The sequence below is a fragment of the Tursiops truncatus genome, chromosome 12, assembly GCF_011762595.2.
Source record: "Tursiops truncatus isolate mTurTru1 chromosome 12, mTurTru1.mat.Y, whole genome shotgun sequence".
In the NCBI taxonomy this organism is placed as follows: Eukaryota; Metazoa; Chordata; class Mammalia; order Artiodactyla; family Delphinidae; genus Tursiops; species Tursiops truncatus.
This window is the reverse complement of record NC_047045.1, coordinates 74,807,157-74,825,422: the sequence shown is the minus strand read 5'-3', so window position 1 is coordinate 74,825,422 and position 18,266 is coordinate 74,807,157. Positions and strand designations below refer to the sequence as shown.

General features: G+C 43.9%; 1 protein-coding gene across 1 annotated transcript in view; it reads right to left on the bottom strand.

Moving 5' to 3' along the window:
* The window catches only part of AKAP12 (A-kinase anchoring protein 12), a 99,571-nt gene that overhangs the window by 39,476 nt on the left and 41,829 nt on the right, over positions 1 to 18,266 (bottom strand). The window contains exon 2 of the mRNA XM_033867844.2: positions 4,712 to 4,814. Within this exon, the coding sequence (XP_033723735.1) occupies positions 4,712 to 4,814 (103 nt within the window). The remainder of the gene's footprint in view (positions 1 to 4,711; positions 4,815 to 18,266) is intronic.

The window sequence follows — 18,266 nt, the reverse complement described above, 5'->3', positions numbered from 1 at the left end:
TGCTCAGCATAGCAAAGCCTGTTCCCCCGGTTTGCCGGCTGATACTTGCGGCTGACCCCAGAGTAGCAAATGCCAAGGGCAGAGCTCTCAGCTGCAGCTCCATCGCTGCTGGTGTAAATGCCCTCACTCAGGGTATGCAAATAGTATAAGGCATATGTGTGCAAAAATTCAAACACCAAGGAGAGGACCACCATTGTGTGTTTATTCTTTCATACAAGCAAATGTGACCTGTGACGGATGGAGAAAACATAACATTCATGGTTTTACAATGTTCGCTGTAGCTACTCTGCAGAAAGACAAATCTCAAAGAACCCCAAAAGTAACTGTCTTGTAAATGATACATTCAAATGTACTAAGATCACAGTCACATGATTAACTCGTATATGGCAATGAGTTCAGTAGGCACTTTAACAAATATGTTATTATCAAAATAAAGAGGTCTTGGGACTTCCCTGGTGGTGCAGTGGTTAAGAATCCACCTGCCAATGCAAGGGACAGGGGTTCAAGCCCTGGTCCAGGAAGATCCCACATGCCGCAAGCAACTAAGCCTGTGCACCACAACTACTGAGCCTGTGCTCTAGAGCCTGCAAGCCACAACTACTGAGCCCGCATGCCACAACTACTGAAGCCCGTGCTCCTAGAGCCCATGCTCCACAACAAGAGAAGTCACCTCAATGAGAAGCCCACGCAACACAATGAAGAGTAGCCCCAGCTCGCCCCAACTAGAGAAAGCCCGTGTGCAGCAACGAAGACCCAACGCAGCCAAAAATAAATAAATTAATTAATTTTTTAAAAAAAGAGGTCTTAAGTTTTTTGATTTTGTAATCCTTAATTTCCCCATCTGTTTGGAAAGAAAATAATCTGCCCAACAGATACTAAGACTGAATCAAAAAAAGAAAAATCTAAAAGTTTTAATTTGCAAAAATTTGAAATCTAAAGTTGGACCCGGACTGAGATATAATGTTTTTAAAATCATTCTTGTTCAGGCACCCATAGAAACTCATAGAAAACCATATAAACGATAGACTATAGAACAAATGACAATCTGGGTTGGGAGGGGTCTTCCTTTTCTTTAATCTTTCCAGCAGAAGAGATTAAAATCAGCAGAAGCAGATTTTCCACAAAACTAACCGCACTTCGTGCGGCCCCTGTGAGTGTTAGGCGTGGCGTGGCTGGATAGAACCTTCTGGTTCGGAAAAGGCTGTATTTCTGTATAAGCATTGTGATAAATACTAAATCGCCTAAAAAGAGCTCAGAGAAAAGGGACTAACTCCAAGGCTAAAGTAATTTGTTGTGAATTCTTTTTTTTTTCATTTTAATAAATATTTGTTTTCATGCCTGACTGTATACTCTCTAAAAGATGGTCCCTGAAATTATATAATCAATCTTCAAGCTCCCTCCAAAACACACACACACGCACACGTGTGTGTGTATCTATATCATCTATATCTATATATGTGTGTATATATATACATATAGATATAGATATATATGTGTGTGTGTGTATATCTGAACCCTACCTGCATAGTTTTGAAAATATTTAGTAAGCAGATCCCTTTTTCTATCATTGAAAGAAAGTTTACAAGGAAATAGGATTTCATTTTCATTATAGGAAGAGGACTGGTTCTGAATTACCAGGATTTCTGGTTTCAGAAAGAGAGTAAGTCAAGGTAGAAGCACATTTTGCATATTCTACATTTGTCTAAATATTGTCTGTCACTTTATTTATTTTTTTCTTTTGCGGTACGCGGGCCTCTCACCGTTGTGGCCTCTCCCGTTGCACAGCACAGGCTCCAGACACGCAGGCTCAGCGGCCATGGCTCACGGGCCCAGCCGCTCCGCAGCACGTGGAGTCTTCCCGGACCGGGGCACAAACCCGTGTCCCCTGCACCGGCAGGCGGACTCTCAACCACTGCGCTACCAGGGAAGCCCTGTCTGTCACTTTAAATTAAAACCCCTCATGCAGGAATGCCCCTCATTTGTAGTTTTCTCCCATCCAACGATCCACCTATGGCAGGACCAAGTTCCACTGCTGGCCAATCCTCCCAGGGACCAGGGTGGCTCAGGTCTTTCCTTACTGAAGTGGGCAAGAGTAGAAACCAAGGCCCACCAAATCCTACAAATAAGCATCACATACCAAATTATGCCTTCATTTACATTACAGTAAGCCGCCATGTAGGACACGGATTCCTGGAAACACATAAAATCTAACCTATGTCAAAATAAAAGCATGAAAAAATACTGTTTAATAATTTAACATAGAGAATTTTCTGCATTTGCATTGCAGACAAAATAGGAAAAGAAAACATAATAAAAACAAGTGTACCAGGCTGCCTCAGAAACACCCTAACAAGCCAAAGCAACAACAGTTCTGCTTAAAACAGTAAAAGCTCATCCCAAAGGCAGAGCCTCCGGAAATGCCTCCGGGGGGAGGGGTGGCCTCTGCAGCCCTGGGCCACACGGGGGTCCTTTCTAGGCCCGCAGGCCTTTTCAGGATCTTGTGAAGGACAAGGTATATTAATCACCACTCTTCCTGCAAGAGGCATCTGTATTTGCTCAGACCCCCAAGGCCATGGTAGGCTCAGGGAGACAATGGAATAATCACAGGGTGGGAACAGAATCACTTTCCATAAAAATCAGTGTTTAAACACATGGCTGAAAAGTGAAAGAAATTACATCTGGACTAAAGGAAGACAGCCAGCGGATCTCCAGTAAACAGGCCACAGATTAGACAGGATTTTCACGCTACCTAGGATTGTATGGAAACAAGGGCGTCACTGAAGCCCCTCCCTTCTCTTATCAACACTCCACACCAGATCAGATGAAAAGGCCTGGCCCGACACTCCCTTGGGGGCATATTTCAGTGATCCCACGTTGCCAAAATACTTTCCGAAGCCACTCGCCTTTCAGAAGAGCCCTCCAACCCAGCGCACTTTCCCTTCTGGGTTTTCATTCTACCCTTGCTCAGAAGATGCCATCCCGGTGGGCGAGCCTGTGGACATGGCCCGCACAGCGGGTGAGAGCTCGAGCTTGGAAATCTGCTGATCTGGGTTTGAATCGAGATAGGACCTGTCTCACAGGGTTACTGCTAGAGGCCATAATGCACAAAAAGCACAGTTCCAAGACCCACAATAAAAGCTTGTGAAGTGTTGGCTGTTCTTATCCTCCCTTCCGGCTGGCAGCCCCTGTCCCAACAAATCTAAACCTAACCTCCCCTCAGTTCCCCAGACCTTACCCCACACCCTGACCTCAAACGAGGGCTCCTCCAGAACTCTGAGCAGCTCTCATCTCTTGCAAAATTCATTAGATAATCAACACGTTGCCTTGTCTTAACCTTTTTTTTTTTTTTGGCCATGCGGCATGTGGGATCAAACCGACCGAGGATCAAACCCGTGCCCCCTGCGTTGGAAGCCTGGAGTCTTAACCACTGGACCACCAGGGAAGTCCCCCTTAGTTTCATCTTAGGGAGCCTTCCATAGACTAGCTTGTCTCCCCTGGTGGACCGTTTCTTAGCTTTCTTCACCCTCCCCAAAGCACAGGGCACGGTGGCTTGCCCATCCAGGGAAGGCTCCAAATCGGCTGTGGCTTGATTTGATTCAAACGTTATCATGGGAAGGACAGAGCGTGGGACTCTGGAATTTGGGTTGGGGCCGTTCCAATTACTTTGGTAGAAATTATTTGAAACTCTCGCACTAGGTCGTGCAGATCCTCTTTCTGTGAGGCTGTATGTACTTCTAGCTTTATATGGTGCCTGTGGTGCTATAGAAAGATCAGGATTCCCACCAACTTCAAAAGCAGCCCCCTGCTTGCAGCAGCTCCACAGGGGCATTGAACACGAGGAGAAACAGGTTCCACATGTTAGAAGAATCTCATCTCACCGAGGCAATGGCCAGTCTCCTTTCACAAGACTTTCCCTTCATTTGTCTTATTCACATTACATGTAAGCGTGAGTTCACTTATGGAAAATGATCATTCTGTGCCTCGTCAACAGCAGTGGCTAAATGATTTCTTTATGACTAAATGGAACAATGAGACAAGAAACAGGAACAGAGGAAGGTTCTTCTCCAACACGTGGCCTTCGCAAGAGACCTACTTGTCAAGGTGCTTGATTCTGACCCCCAGGTGTGGTCCCCAGCCCCTCCACGGGCTGACCAGTGATAGCGTGGTCACAGATTTGCTTTCCAGTAAACACCTCTGAAGGATCTCTGGGCTCAAGAGCTATAACACATGCGCATATCATAGTTTGGGCAAAGAGGTATGCACCTTGAAATGTACGCTAGCAGAAAAAGCTTCGCAAGGCCAGTAGGCTACTCTAGAGTGAGAGATACTGACTCTGAAAGCAACCAAGACTTAAGCATTTCCAACAAGAATTCACGTTCGACATCAGACAAGTAGTTGGAATAAGGCAACAATAACAACAACAACAAAAAGATCATGAAGTTTCAGGTAAGGATGCCTAACAAAAAGGAAAAACAACTTCACTTCCATGCTCAAGTGTTACTATAAGCTCCCAGGGGCTATGCAAATGGCCAGATAAATACTTCTTTTTGCAATCAATTGACTGCTTTTGTTGTCAACATCACCCACCCCCAGGTAGGATGACAGTGCCCATTCTATCCAGGCCTGTTTTTATTGTTCTGCAGGGATCCGTTGCAGGTGTTGTTTGTCCTCCAGCCCCTGGTTCTGCCCAGTCCCCCGCAAGGCGACTTACCATCTGTGACAGTTTCCTCCTCCTGGCCATTCAGGGCTCCCTCCTGGAGGCCTTGCTCGGCTAAGCCGTTCACAGTGGACAGCTGACCATTCTTCTGTAGTAGCTACGGGGAAGACAGAACCATGTAAACTTAATTTCAATCTTCACAACCAAGTTAGAAACGATACTGTAAGTTCGAGAATATAAATCATTTAGAGGAGAAATACAGAGAACTGGAGGGCTAGTAACAGTGAAGAGTTAAGTCTTGTGTGTGTGTGTGTGTGTGTGTGAATGATCCAGCTATCTTACAAAAGATACAAGGAGCTATGAACAAGCAGATAGGACTCTGTATCTGGATAAAGGTACCCACCATTCATGCATTCGTTCACTCTTCTGAAAAACCAGACATAGGCCTGACACACAACACCCATCATTCCAGGCCTGTTTGAGATTTCACAACGACTAAGTCAGGTGTGGTCCCAGACACTTTGAGCTTACAAACTACTGTGGAAGGCAGACAGCCCTCTGAAAAATATTTTTTACTTTAAAATAATGTTTCCTTGTGATTAGACACAAGATATGCATATTTGGCTGGAATATATATCTAAGCGACAATGTGTCCTTCTCGGGGAAGAGGGCAGACATTTAAATAAATAATTACTGAATTGCAGCTATGGAAACGGTCACGAAGAAGGAATACATACAGCAAATGACGACAAACAGAGGGCCATGACCTAGGCCAGGGTGTCGTGAAGGCTTCTCGGAGGAAGGAAAGGTAAAGCTAAGATCTAAGATGCCAGCAAGGGGTATGTGAGCAAAAGGTAAAGGGGAGGCAAGTGAGAAGGCCCCATGGTTCAAACGCCAGTGGATCCAGAGCCCAGTGAACAAAGAAGAGACGCCTAACATGTGTGTTCATGACTCATTGTATTTTCCTTAAAAATATTACTAAAACGGTGGTTTACAATCGTCCCCATAGGGTAGCCCATGCAATTGACGTCATCAGATGCAAAAACAGTAGACACATAGACATGCCCAGTCTTTTTTTTTTTTCCGCCCCAGGGCTTGCAGGATCTTAGTTCCCCAACCAGGGATTGAACCCCGGGCCCACAGCAGTGAAAGCGTGAGTCCTAACCACTGGACTGCCAAGGAATTCCTAAGACATGCCCTAATTTTTTAAATCCTGAGAATATAGGTTAAAAGTTTTAAACCAAATAAAAATCGTACAATAGGGCTTCCCTGGTGGCGCAGTGGTTGAGAGTCTGCCTGCCGATGCAGGGGACATGGGTTCGTGCCCCGGTCTGGGAAGATCCCACATGCCTCAGAGCGGCTGGACCCGTGAGCCATGGCCGCTGAGCCTGCGCGTGTGGAGCCTGTGCTCCGCAACGGGAGAGGCCACAACAGTGAGAGGCCCGCGTACCGCAAAAAAAAAAAAAAAAAAAAATCGTATAATAACCGCTAGGAACCTAAGGATTTCAACAATGCTTTATGGTCCACATACATTTCTCATTTTCCTTAAAACCAACTTAGCGAGGTGCTACTGTTTCCATTTTACAGATGAAGACACTGAGACTCAAAGTGATTACAGAGGGGAAGGCTGGCCGGCCACGGGTCCCACAGCTCAGCCATGGCCTGAAGGCCAGGGCTCACCACCAACTACTTCCAGAGATTTTTCTTTTCTTCTTTTTTTTTTTTAATACACAGATGGTTCCTTTCTTCCTTTCTTCCTTTCTTTCTTTCTTAGTATTTATTTATTTGGCTGCACTGGGTCTTATTTGCGGCACGCGGGATCTTTAGCTGAGGCATACGGGATCTAGTTCCCTGACCAGGGATGGAACCTGGGCACCCTCCATTGGGAATGCAGAGTCTTAACCACTGGACCACCAGGGAAGCCCCCGGAGATTTTTCCACAACACAACAAAGTGTTGGAGGACCTGTTACTACGCACAATGACAAAATGCCTTAAATAGTATCCCACAGTACGCAGACCCGATCATGCCAAAGTAATCTCAAAGCTGGACACTCTGTTTGGCATCATTCCATGCCGTTTACAGGCCAATGGAACATGCTGGCCAAACCATAGGCTTCCATCACAGCCTTGAAGGGAGTAGATCCAATTCAAGACGATCAATCCAGAAGGTTCGAACGGTGCTGAAACGGATTTCACCTGGCTGTTCCCTGCTCCCAGCAAAGATGCCCTGCAACTGCAAAAGCTGCCTTCTGAAATACCAGTCACTGTACTCTAATACTCTCACTACAGATGGGAGAGCCAGATTCAAAATGCCCACGCTGAGTCAGTGTATTAGAAAGGACGCTCAGATTACACTTCCACTTAAAGTCTTCTCTTACCAAAATATGAAAGATGGGAGTTTTAAATGAAACCTAAAGACGAAAGCACAGGAGATGGGGCAGGGGGATATCCCCACAATGCTCATCAGCAAAAATGTCAACGTTTAGGAGTATTTTAACTAAATTCCACTAGTCTTACGCACGAGTTAGACTGAGATTTCATTAATAATGTGATGAAGAGCTAGTGGCGGAAAGCAGGAAATGCATATTCTTGTGGGCTACATGGTCAACCAATGAACCTTAAACCTAAAAAATTTAACACAGATAGCATGGCATGGCAACCTAAGCAGGGGAATGAAAGACAGCCATTCTAATACCTCGATTTCAAGTCAAAAAACGTTGGTCAACTGTGCTCCTAGTTTAGGACCCAGAACTCTGAACTTTATCATAGAGTCTAGAGTTCTACAGAGTTTCTATAATTCTTGAGCTATTTCTCACAATTCTTCGTGAATTGTCAAATCCAAGACATCTTTAGCAGGAGTCAAATTGAGTATTTTCAAACTTGAGGGATCTATAGGACACGGCACAAATTTTCATCTACTCTTTTAGAATTGTTACACGTATACAATGATGTATTACATTAGATGATATAAAATAAAATGAGTCTTTGAGATCACCTGCCAGCCCCCTTTATAGTCAGCGTGATAAGTAAATTGTGGATTAGTTATTCCCCGTGACCACAGGGCAACTGTCTTTACCTCAGAAAGGCACTTACTGACTTAGCTTTGGTGACAATTTATGACAGCGACATTACTGAAACTGAGTTTTGAGCTTATTTTATTATATGTGTAGCCTGGGTCCAGCAAGCGCGCCCAAGCTCTGACCCATGAGTGATGTCTTGAGCACTCAAAGCCCGTGACACACCAGCCCTCCACACAACAATGGGACGTCATTCCTTTCAGCCATCTCAGACACTTCCACCATTCTGTGTTTCACTTAGAGATGCTTTTTACAAAATCTCATGTGTTCTTGTACATGGATAATTCACTTTTTGACCAACCCAATCTATGGTGTTTTTGTTTTCCTTTTCTCCCATTCCCAACCATCTAAATAATTCATACTATTGTTAAGGGTTCAGGTGCTTCTGAGAGTTATCAGCACGTTAAAGTCACCTCAAATGGCAAGGAACCTAACCCGCAGTTCCTTAACGCTTACGTTCTTTCTGTCTTTTCTATGTGTTTACACGCACACAAGCTTTCTTTTTTTAAAAAACAAAAATGGGGACTTCCCTGGTGGCACAGTGGTTAAGAATCTGCCTGCCAGTGCAGGGGACACGGGTTTGAGCCCTGCAGGAAGATCCCACATGCTGCAGAGCCACTGAGCCCGTGCGCCACAGCTACTAAGCCTGCGCTCTAGAGCCCACGAGCCACAACTACTGAGCCCATGTGCCACAACTACTGAAACCTGCGTGCCTAGAGCCCGTGCTCCGCAACAAGAGAAGCCACCACAATGAGAGGCCTGTGCACCGCAACGAAGAGTAGCCCCTGCTCGCCGCAACTAGAGAAAACCTGCGTGCAGCAACGAAGAACCAATGCGGCCAAAAATAAATTAATTAATTAAAAAAAAAAAGGAGAATACATGCTTTTATAATCTGATTGCTTCGTACACTGTGGATGCATTTCTTTGTCACTAAACACACATCTGGCTCGTCCTCAGTCTTTCTCTCTTTTTTCTGTAACTCAGACACCCACAGAAGACAAGGATTTCAGTTAAGCCCAGATAGACCCTGAAAGATGTACAGACACAACTCAGTGACACACGGGGTGGGAAGGGCCGGAGCCAGATGAGATGCGAGGGGAGGAAATCGGTATAGGATTGAAGTTTCCAAACGCGTTCATGCTGAAGCTTCCTCACATAACTTCTTTTTTTTTTTTTTTTTTTTTGCGGTACTTGGGCCTCTCACTGTTGTGGCCTCTCCCGTTGCGGAGCACAGGCTCCGGACGCGCAGGCTCAGCGGCCATGGCTCACGGGCCCAGTCGCTCTGCGGCATGTGGGATCTTCCCGGACCGGGGCACGAACCCGTGTCCCCTGCATCGGCAGGCGGACTCCCAACCACTGCGCCACCAGGGAAGCCCTGTCACATAGCTTTATCCATCCACCTTGTTCTTACTTTTATAAACAGTTAGGTCTTTTGAGATGAGAACTAGACTTCAAAGGCATGCTTTTTGCACTGAAACACAGCTAGCACCAGGAAACTTATTTTCCCACTGGATTTCTGCTTCAAAAACGGTAAACGCCCCCTTTGAGCAAATCAAAACCCTAAATGTTTTCAAGCTTATCTCCCTTGAGTGGGTCAGCCAGAGTTTATTCCCGTAAAGCATTACCACATTACAACTAAACAAGCTTTAAAAAAAAAATCTTGAATGCTTCCAGCAACAGTGTTGTCCTCTCATTCCTCTAAGGACAACAACAGAAAACATCAAAATAGTAGCTAAGGCACGGCAGAAAAGCCACCCGATGTCTCTGTCCCCTTTCCTTCTCCACAGGACGGCCCACAACTTGCTCTGAACCCCTTTGCAGAGTAAGCTGTAGGGGTATCAAGTTCTTTAATGAACATGCTAAACCATGAACAAAACGGGTGAGCTCCTGACATGTGTCAGGATGCTGGGGAAAAAGGAGGTGAGCCTGCGAACTATTTCCTCACAGAGTGATGCTCCCGGCTCCACCATCTCACTGCAGGACCAGCACGGGTGGGAGCGGCCAGAGCCCTGCAGTCCACACAGCAGATGAGGCTCTGAGCAGTGCCACTGGTCCCAACAATAACAGCAAAACCCAAGAAGCAGAACTATTACGTGGCTGTAACCAGGAAGGAACCAGAACCTTGTCAATATAAGGAGAACACATGCACAAATGATGAGAATAAAAAAGATAATCTGGAAATGATTTTAAATCCCATGACAGAACTTATAAAGAAGACTCTTCAGGGACTTCCCTGGTGGCACAGTGGTTAAGAATCCGCCTGCCAGTACAGGGGCCACGGGTTCAAGCCCTGGTCCAGGAAGATCCCACATGCTGTGGAGCAACTAAGCCTGTGCGCCACAACTACTGAGCCTGCATGCCACAACTACTGAAGTCCGTGCACCTAGAGCCCGTGCTCCGCAACAAGAGAAGCCACTGCAATGAGAAGCCTGCGCAGTGCAACGAAGAGTAGCCCCCACTCTCTGCAACTAGAGAAAGCCCGTGCACAGCAACAAAGACCCAACGCAGCCAATAAATAAATTAATTAATTAATTTTAAAAAATGGCATCAACAAAGCACATGTAATAGTGTACAGATGTATTTTATGTTGTAATATTAAATTTAAAAAGCAAACTAGGGGCTTCCCTGGTGGCGCAGTGGTTGAGAGTCCGCCTGCCGATGCAGGGGACACGGGTTCATGCCCCGGTCCAGGAAGATCCCACATGCCGCGGAGCGCCTGGGCCTGTGAGCCATGGCCGCTGAGCCTGCGCGTCCGGAGCCTGTGCTCCACAACGGGAGAGGCCACAACAGTGAGAGGCCCGCGTACCGAAAAAAAAAGGCAAACTAAACAGTTATAGGTACAATATGATTACAAATATATATAAGAACATACCCCAAATAGCTAAATAAGTGGTGATAACAATATTACCAAATTGTTAATATCACAGTATACCAAATAATCGTCGGGGAGGGAACTATGAATTTTTCATATCCTTTGTTTTTCTACTTTTCTGTGTCCTGTTCCTTGTCTAATACACCTGATTACTTTTATAACTGGGTGGTGGGAGAGAAGCTTTTCCTTCACACACAGTGTGAAGCTTCACACACAGTGTGAAGCTTTTCCTTCACACTGTCTTAGTTTGCTTATTGTTAGTATGGCTGGGAGTTCAGAAAATTCTGCTTCACCGATTGCCAGTCACATGGGATTTTCATGGGAAACGAGAACTGCTTTAAGACAGGAACCTGACACTGAGATCATATTTCAGGAGGCTTTTCATACAAACTAACTTTTCATACAAACTCACTCTTCCACCGTGGAGGACATGGTGGACTCAGAAGCAGAGCGGAGGGCTGGGTGCTCTGGGGCAAGATGAAATACTTCACATCTGGTGTTTTATCACTGTCGTAGGCTGAAACTTGGTAATTCCAGGTCAGCAAACAGAAGGTGGCTGGGAGAGCAGGGTCTGATCTGCCATCTACTTGATCTTTGGCCTTGGGAACATTATTTAGCTTCTCACAGCCTCCTCTCTTCTTCTGTAAGCTGGGGTAAGAATTCATTTTCACCTACCGTAATGAATAACTGCAGCTTCATCCCACACATGTTAAGTGGCTAATAAGTCAACTACTAACGTAAGTTTTAGCAGTTTTTGTTCTACCATTTGGTCAACAACTGCGATCTAATGGGAATGAATTGTCCTGTGCCCATTTCCCCTCTAAAATGAAACCTCCAAGACTTCCTTCCTGTTGCCTCCAAGCTCTGCACCCAATAGAACATCTGGTGTGAAGACTCCTAATTAGACTTCTTCTAATTTTCTAATGGTCTGGGTGGGAGAAGAGAAGCAATGCAGTTTATACAAAGGTCTAAATGGAGGGGAGCCACCTGAGTTTTTTCTTTTCTTTGTTCTTTTCTTAACCCTAGAAGGTACAGGGGAAACAGCAGACAGAGCACAGTCAGGCTCCTGTCAGCCATGGAACCTTATCTCTGAGCTCATTTTCCCAATTATAAATTGAAACTAATACCATCTCTATTTTCAGGCTGGTTGAGATTCAAATGAAATATTTGGGAAAGTTCTCTCTCTAAATGGAAAAGCTCTCAGAAGCCATTTTATGTCTGTCCACTTGATCAAATCAAGGCAAAGCTTGGACTCCAGTATTTTTCCAGCCCTTATATCACACTAAGGATGCCTTTTAAAAATTGTCCTCATGTTTGTGTTAAAGAAGGTTTCTTTCTTTCTTTCTTTTTTTTAATGTGATTGGATTATAGCTGATTTACAATGTTGTGTTAGTTTCAGGTGTACAGCAAAGTGATTCCATTTTCAGATTCTTTTCTCATACAGCTTTTTCAGATTCTTTTCTCATATAGGTTATCACAGAATATTGAGTCGAATTCCCTGTGCTATACAGTAGGTCCTTGTTGGTAGTGTGTGTATGTTAATCCCAAACTCCTGATTTATTCCCCCCCGACAACCCCCGCCGCAAGGAGGGTTTGAAAGGAGGCAGCATTAGATGTGAGACGATAAGAAATCCAACAAAATGAGACATCTGTGTACAGGGACCGCATCTCACTACACCCACTCACGGGCACTTGAACAGGGTTGTAGCGCAAGACTCAGGCAGCCCTACAGTAAAATGGCTGTAGCCTTGCTTGGTCACAAGAAGAGAAAACAATGGCTGGAGAGAGGTAGCCTTTTCTGCCTAGGATTCCTGCTTGGTTTGACCCTCAGGTAGCAAAAGCAACTTATGCTGCTGTGGGAATGGGGCTGTAAATGACATACCACGCATCCATACCTCCACACCCAGAGCTGCGTGGGAGCTGTGAGGGAGCCCATCCATCAACACCGACTAAAAAGCTGACCATCCTTTTGGCTGAAGACTCACTATGTTCAATAGCCACAGCTCCAAACAGTATATTCACTCTAGAGCCACGCTGTCCAAACGGCAAACATGAGGACCATGGTGAAAGCATTTCATTCCCCCTTTTATTTAAACACAGGCACGCAAAGCATTTTCCAATGTATTTTAAAATTTCTAGAAATAGGCTGAAAATAAGAGGCTAAAGGCGGAAACTGATGACTCCATCAGCAGTCCGTGTTTATAAGAATTTTAGAGGGGCAACAGTCCTAACTGTTGTGAGCAAACTGGATTGAATTCTTTAATCCCTCTATGCCTTCCCCTACACAGCCATGCTATCCAACGAGTTAGCTTTAAGATGCTGTGTCTTGATATGAAACCTCTCTACCACAAGGACACGTCTCCTCTGAGATGCAGAAATAAAACCGTATGAAAACATCAGTTGTTAAAATAATTTTTTAAAGATTTTCTTTAAGATTCTAAAAAATTATTGTTAATTCTATAAAGAGTGACAATAACGTGGTTAGGTTTTTATAAAGTCCTCAACTGGGGACTTCCCTGGTGGCGCAGTGGTTAAGAATCTGCCTGCCAATGCAGGGCACATGGGTTCGAGCCGTGGTCCGGGAAGATCCCACAGGCCTCAGAGCAGCTAAGTCCGTGCACCACAACTACTGAGCCTGCGCTCTAGACCCTGCGAGCCACAACTACTGAAGCCCACGCACCTAGAGCCCATGCTCTGCAACAAGAGAAGCCACCACAATGAGAAGCACGCCCACCACAAGGAAGAGTAGCCCCCGCTCACCGCAACTAGAGAAAGCCTGCATGCAGCAACGACGACCCAACGCAGCCAAAAATAAATAAATAAATAAAATAAATTTATTAAAAAAAAAGGTCCTCAACTGTTAGAGATATATAATAAGGATCTATAGATGACATATCTTGTATTTGTCTTAAAATAGGCAAATAAAATTTAAAAATTGAAGTTAGACAAAATAAGACTGGCAAAATGTTGATTACAGTTGCAGCTAGGTGACGGGTACTTGTTATTCTCTACTCTTGTATACATTTTGAAATCTTCCAGAATTAAAAGAAAAAATAAAATTTTCTTTCGTGAACCTTCTCACAGAGTTAAATTTTGGGGTGTAGCCGATGAAATCTGTAGACTCAAGAAAACCTCAGTGCAGTCGAGAAAATTTCAAAATTTTTATATTTTAAACAGTAAAATGCTTCACCCCTTGGTAATCATCTAATTTCTAATTAGCTCAAGATATACAGTAAGCAGGGCTAAGGCAATTCTTAAATATTAAGAAAGATATATTTCTAGTCTATGAATTTGAAAAAAGATTTTAGGCAATCTATAAAAGAAAATTGAGAACTTTTAACTTGCAAAGCTTTTCAGAGAGACAGAATATGAACTACTTATCAAGTTTCAGAGGTATTGTCAAAACATCGGGCCAAAAGCTCTCTCAAACCACATGAAATTGAGAAGAGCATGTACCCCAGGTCAGGGGTGCTTTTAGCAACCTCTAAAACGGAGAAGTCCTTGTCTCCAAGAAACTGGCCTTTAGAGATCTCTTTCTGATGCCAGTTTTCCTCCTGAAAAGGAGGACAGACCCTCCGGTCAGTGTGGCAGCTGCCCCACCTCTTAAAATCCTGGTGCCCTGAAGCCTCTGATCTTTAAAGAAAACCTCTGTTTATTTTTAATTTCATGCTACATTTTTTCCACTCGTATATTCAGCAAAACAAAACCGACAAACAAAAATACCACCTTACTGGCTGGTAACTTTGCTTTAAACATGAGTGAGTTCATTTGAAGGACCAGAAAAGGGGGCAGCATCTCATCACCATCACCCAGAGTCAGTGTGGCCCCCTTCCTTCCAGCCCCACCCAATGAAAACAGTGGTCCAGCTGTCTGACCCTGCACATACCACCAATTTATCCTGCTGGTCTTTACTTAGAAATCTGACTGTACAGTGCTGTTCAACTAGACAACATCCCCCAACCCACGGCCAGAAGTAAAACTATTGGCCAGAAAGCCACATTTAACCAAGTTTATACCTAACTGGCTGAGAGCAGTTTTGTTGTGCTGCTGTTTATTTTATTAATTTAATTTAATCAAAGTGGAAAAAATTCTGATGTTCAGAATACAAAGATTAATCTTATTTTGCTTTTGAAATTGCATTGCTCCCTATTTATGGAAAGTTTCTGGAACATTATCTGCACAGCACATGAGGGTCCTTAAATGCCACTTGGTGAAGGGTGTACATACCAGATAGACAGTCTCTGGTCATTGTCTCCAAATCACTAATTTTCCTGTTTCTCGTAGTTTTCAGTAAAATTTGTGAAAATTACTTAATATAGTTTTAGGAGGAATAACACAGGCTCACCCCTAGACATGAGAAAGAATGAAAACTAGGAGATATCCATTAAAGTCCCTAGTTTGCTTTTAGCCTGCGAAATTAAATTTCAATTCAATTGAATGTTTCTACTCAAATATTCAAATTGTTGAGTGTCTTAGAAAGTAATATTTCTCATATTATTTATTTAAATCCCAAGGGACTTGGCCACTACAGGTGAAGTCATTTTATGAGGAATGGTGTCTACAATTTAGGCCTGTAAATCTCAAAGATCAGCATTTTTCAAACTGGTATCCAAGAATATCAGTATACGAGGTATATCAACACCTGTGTATTAGCAGGCTTCTCTCAGAAGCGTTCTGGGCTCAAAATCAGCTTGTGAAACTCTGACCTAGACAGTTAAGCAGATTTAATTAGAATTTAGAGACTCTTGAATGTGCATTCTGAACCTCTAAGGAACAAATCATTACAGCATTTTCTCAAGTGACTTGCCCACAGAACCCTTTTTGAACCACATCCATTAACATCTGCCATAAGTAAAGACACAAAGATAAATGCAATATGTTTTAACACACAACATTTCAGTCAAATATTCCCCTACATTAAAAAGTTATAGTTGTTTTAAAAAGTATTAAAACTCCTGGGTTCTCTGGGAAAGTATGTAAAAGAAAACAAAGAGCTCTAAATCTGGTGAGGTAGGAGATCAGCCATGCTGATTTCAAGCAAAGGGAATTTATAAGATCTCTGCTTGAGATGAAGGAAATGAAAAGCACCACCGACCCAAGATAGCAATTCACTGAGTGAAGATAGGTCACCACAATTCCATTACGTGAAACGCCTACCTGCATTGTTTGGAGTCCTCACACAATTGAGGTCTGTATCATACTTAGGACAGAGAGGTGCTTGATAAACACAACTTAAGAAACCTGTGTGGACAGCTAAGTCGGAGGACTGATACTACCTAACTTAATATAAAACTACAGTAATCAAAAGACAGTATGGTACTGGTGAAAGAATAGACAAACAAATCATGGGAACAGAATAAATTGCCCAAAAATAGACACACACAGATATAATTCTAATCTTTGACAACGGAGGCAACTTAATGGAGAAAGGAGAGTCTTCTCAACAAATGATCCTGGAAAATCCTGATGTCCCCTTGCAAATAAAGCTGTGTGGACATTCATGTACAAGTCTTTGTTTAGATACATGCTTTCATTCCTCCTGGATAAATACCTAGGTGTATTTCCTAGGTATTTATATATTTATATACCTAGGTTATATTGTCGGTATATGTACAACTTGTTAAAAAACTTCCAAACTCGGAGCTTCCCTGGTGGCACAGTGGTTAAGAATCCGCCTGCCAATGCAGGGGACATGGGTTTGAGCCCTGGACAGGGAAGATCCCACATGTCACAGAGCAACTAAACCCGTGAGCCACAACTACTGATCCTGCACTCTAGAGCCTGCAAGCCACAAATACTGAGCCCACGTACCACAACTACTGAAGCCCACAAGCCTAGAGCCCGTGCTCCCCAATAAGAGAAGCCACCGCGGGCTTCCCTGGTGGCGCAGTGGTTGAGAGTCCACCTGCCGATGCAGGGGAGGCAGGTTCGTGCCCCGGTCCGGAAAGATCCCACATGCTGCGGAGCGGCTGGGCGTGTGAGCCATGGCCGCCGAGCCCGCGCGTCCGGAGCCTGTGCTCCGCAACGGGAGAGGCCACAACAGTGAGAGGCCCGCGTACCACAAAAAAAAAAAAAAAAAAAGAGAAGCCACCACAATGAGAAGCCTGCGCACCGCAACAAAGAGTAACCTCTGCTTGCCTGCAACTAGAGAAAGCCCACACGCAGCATCAAAGACCCGACGCAGCCAAAAATAAATTTAATAAATTAAAAAAAAAAACAACTTCCAAACTGAACAACGTGGATTAATTTTATTTTATTTACTTTTTCTTAAGTTTTTTTTTTTTTTCATGTAGACCATTTTTAAAGTCTTTACTGAATTTGTTACAATGTCGTCTCTGTTTTATGTTTTGGTTTTTTGGCCTGGAGGCATGTGCAATCTTAGCTCCCCAACCAGGGATCAAACCTGCACCCCCTACACTGGAAGGCGAAGTCTTAACCACTGGACCATCAGGGAAGTCCCAACATAGATTAATTTTAAAATAATTATGCTGAGTGAAAAAAGCAAGAGAAAATTATACATGTGGTATATTCCATTTATATACATTTCTAGAAAATCCAAACTGATCACAGTAACAGAAAGAAGATCAGAAGTTACAGAAAGGAGGGGGAGATTACAAAGAGGCATGCAATTTGGGGATGTGTTTGATATGCTCACTATCTTGATGGTGACGATGGTTAGACAGAGGTAGATATGCGTCGAAATTTATCCAACTGCACACTGTCAATTATTTCTCAGTGAAGTTGTTAAATGCAATGAGAAAAAAAAAAAGAAAGAAAGAAACCTGGGAATCCTAGGCCAAGTCTCTGAATCACCAGCGTCCTCCTCTATGTGGAAACTATGCAGAGGAAGTAGGACATGAGGCTTCCCTGATGGTCCCCACAGCACACTCACGTGTGCCATCTCTCCTCAGGGGGTAGTGCTAACACTCGTTAAGAACCAGCCAGTCCTCAGCCTCATAGAATCAGGAATGAACTCTAAGCATTGAACTTGAAGAACTGTTTTTTTTTCCCTCCACCAACTTGTCCTGAACTAAGAAAACACAATCCTTCTTCTATTATGTTGGATCAAGGATACGATCCATCTTACTTGAGTGAACTACGGCTGAACTGAGGTGTCCAACTGGGGGAAAAGACGAAGCACAAGCAGCCCAACTCGAAAGATTCTTGTGTTAGGACAGGGAACACGTCCCACTCGGGTTACTCTGTAAGCTCCCAAACCTGCTGAAGTTCCCGGTTTTACAGAAAAGTGAGCACCTACCATCTGTTGGTTGGTTATTTGACTGTGGCCCCAGTAGGATGAGGCTCTACAGCTCTTGTCAAGTTAGACATCTCAGGATACAGACCCGGAAAGCTTATATGCTCGTGTTATGACAGAGCACAAATGTCAAGTTACTTTCTTCCCTTTTGACCTGTTGCACCTGTAAGATGTACAGGGCAAAGCACCTGCCTCCACAAATCCCAAATGCAAAGTAAGAAAAATATTACTGTGAAGAGAACGATGAAAATGAGTAGCCTAAAAACACAAGATTGGTGTTTTGAAACTCTTCTGACAATTGTCGCATGTCTAGTTCCTTTTGAGCCCTTGCACCGGAGTTTCATTCTTGTAGATTTAGAAGTCACGATCCCAATTCCCACCTAATCCCTACACACCATGTCATA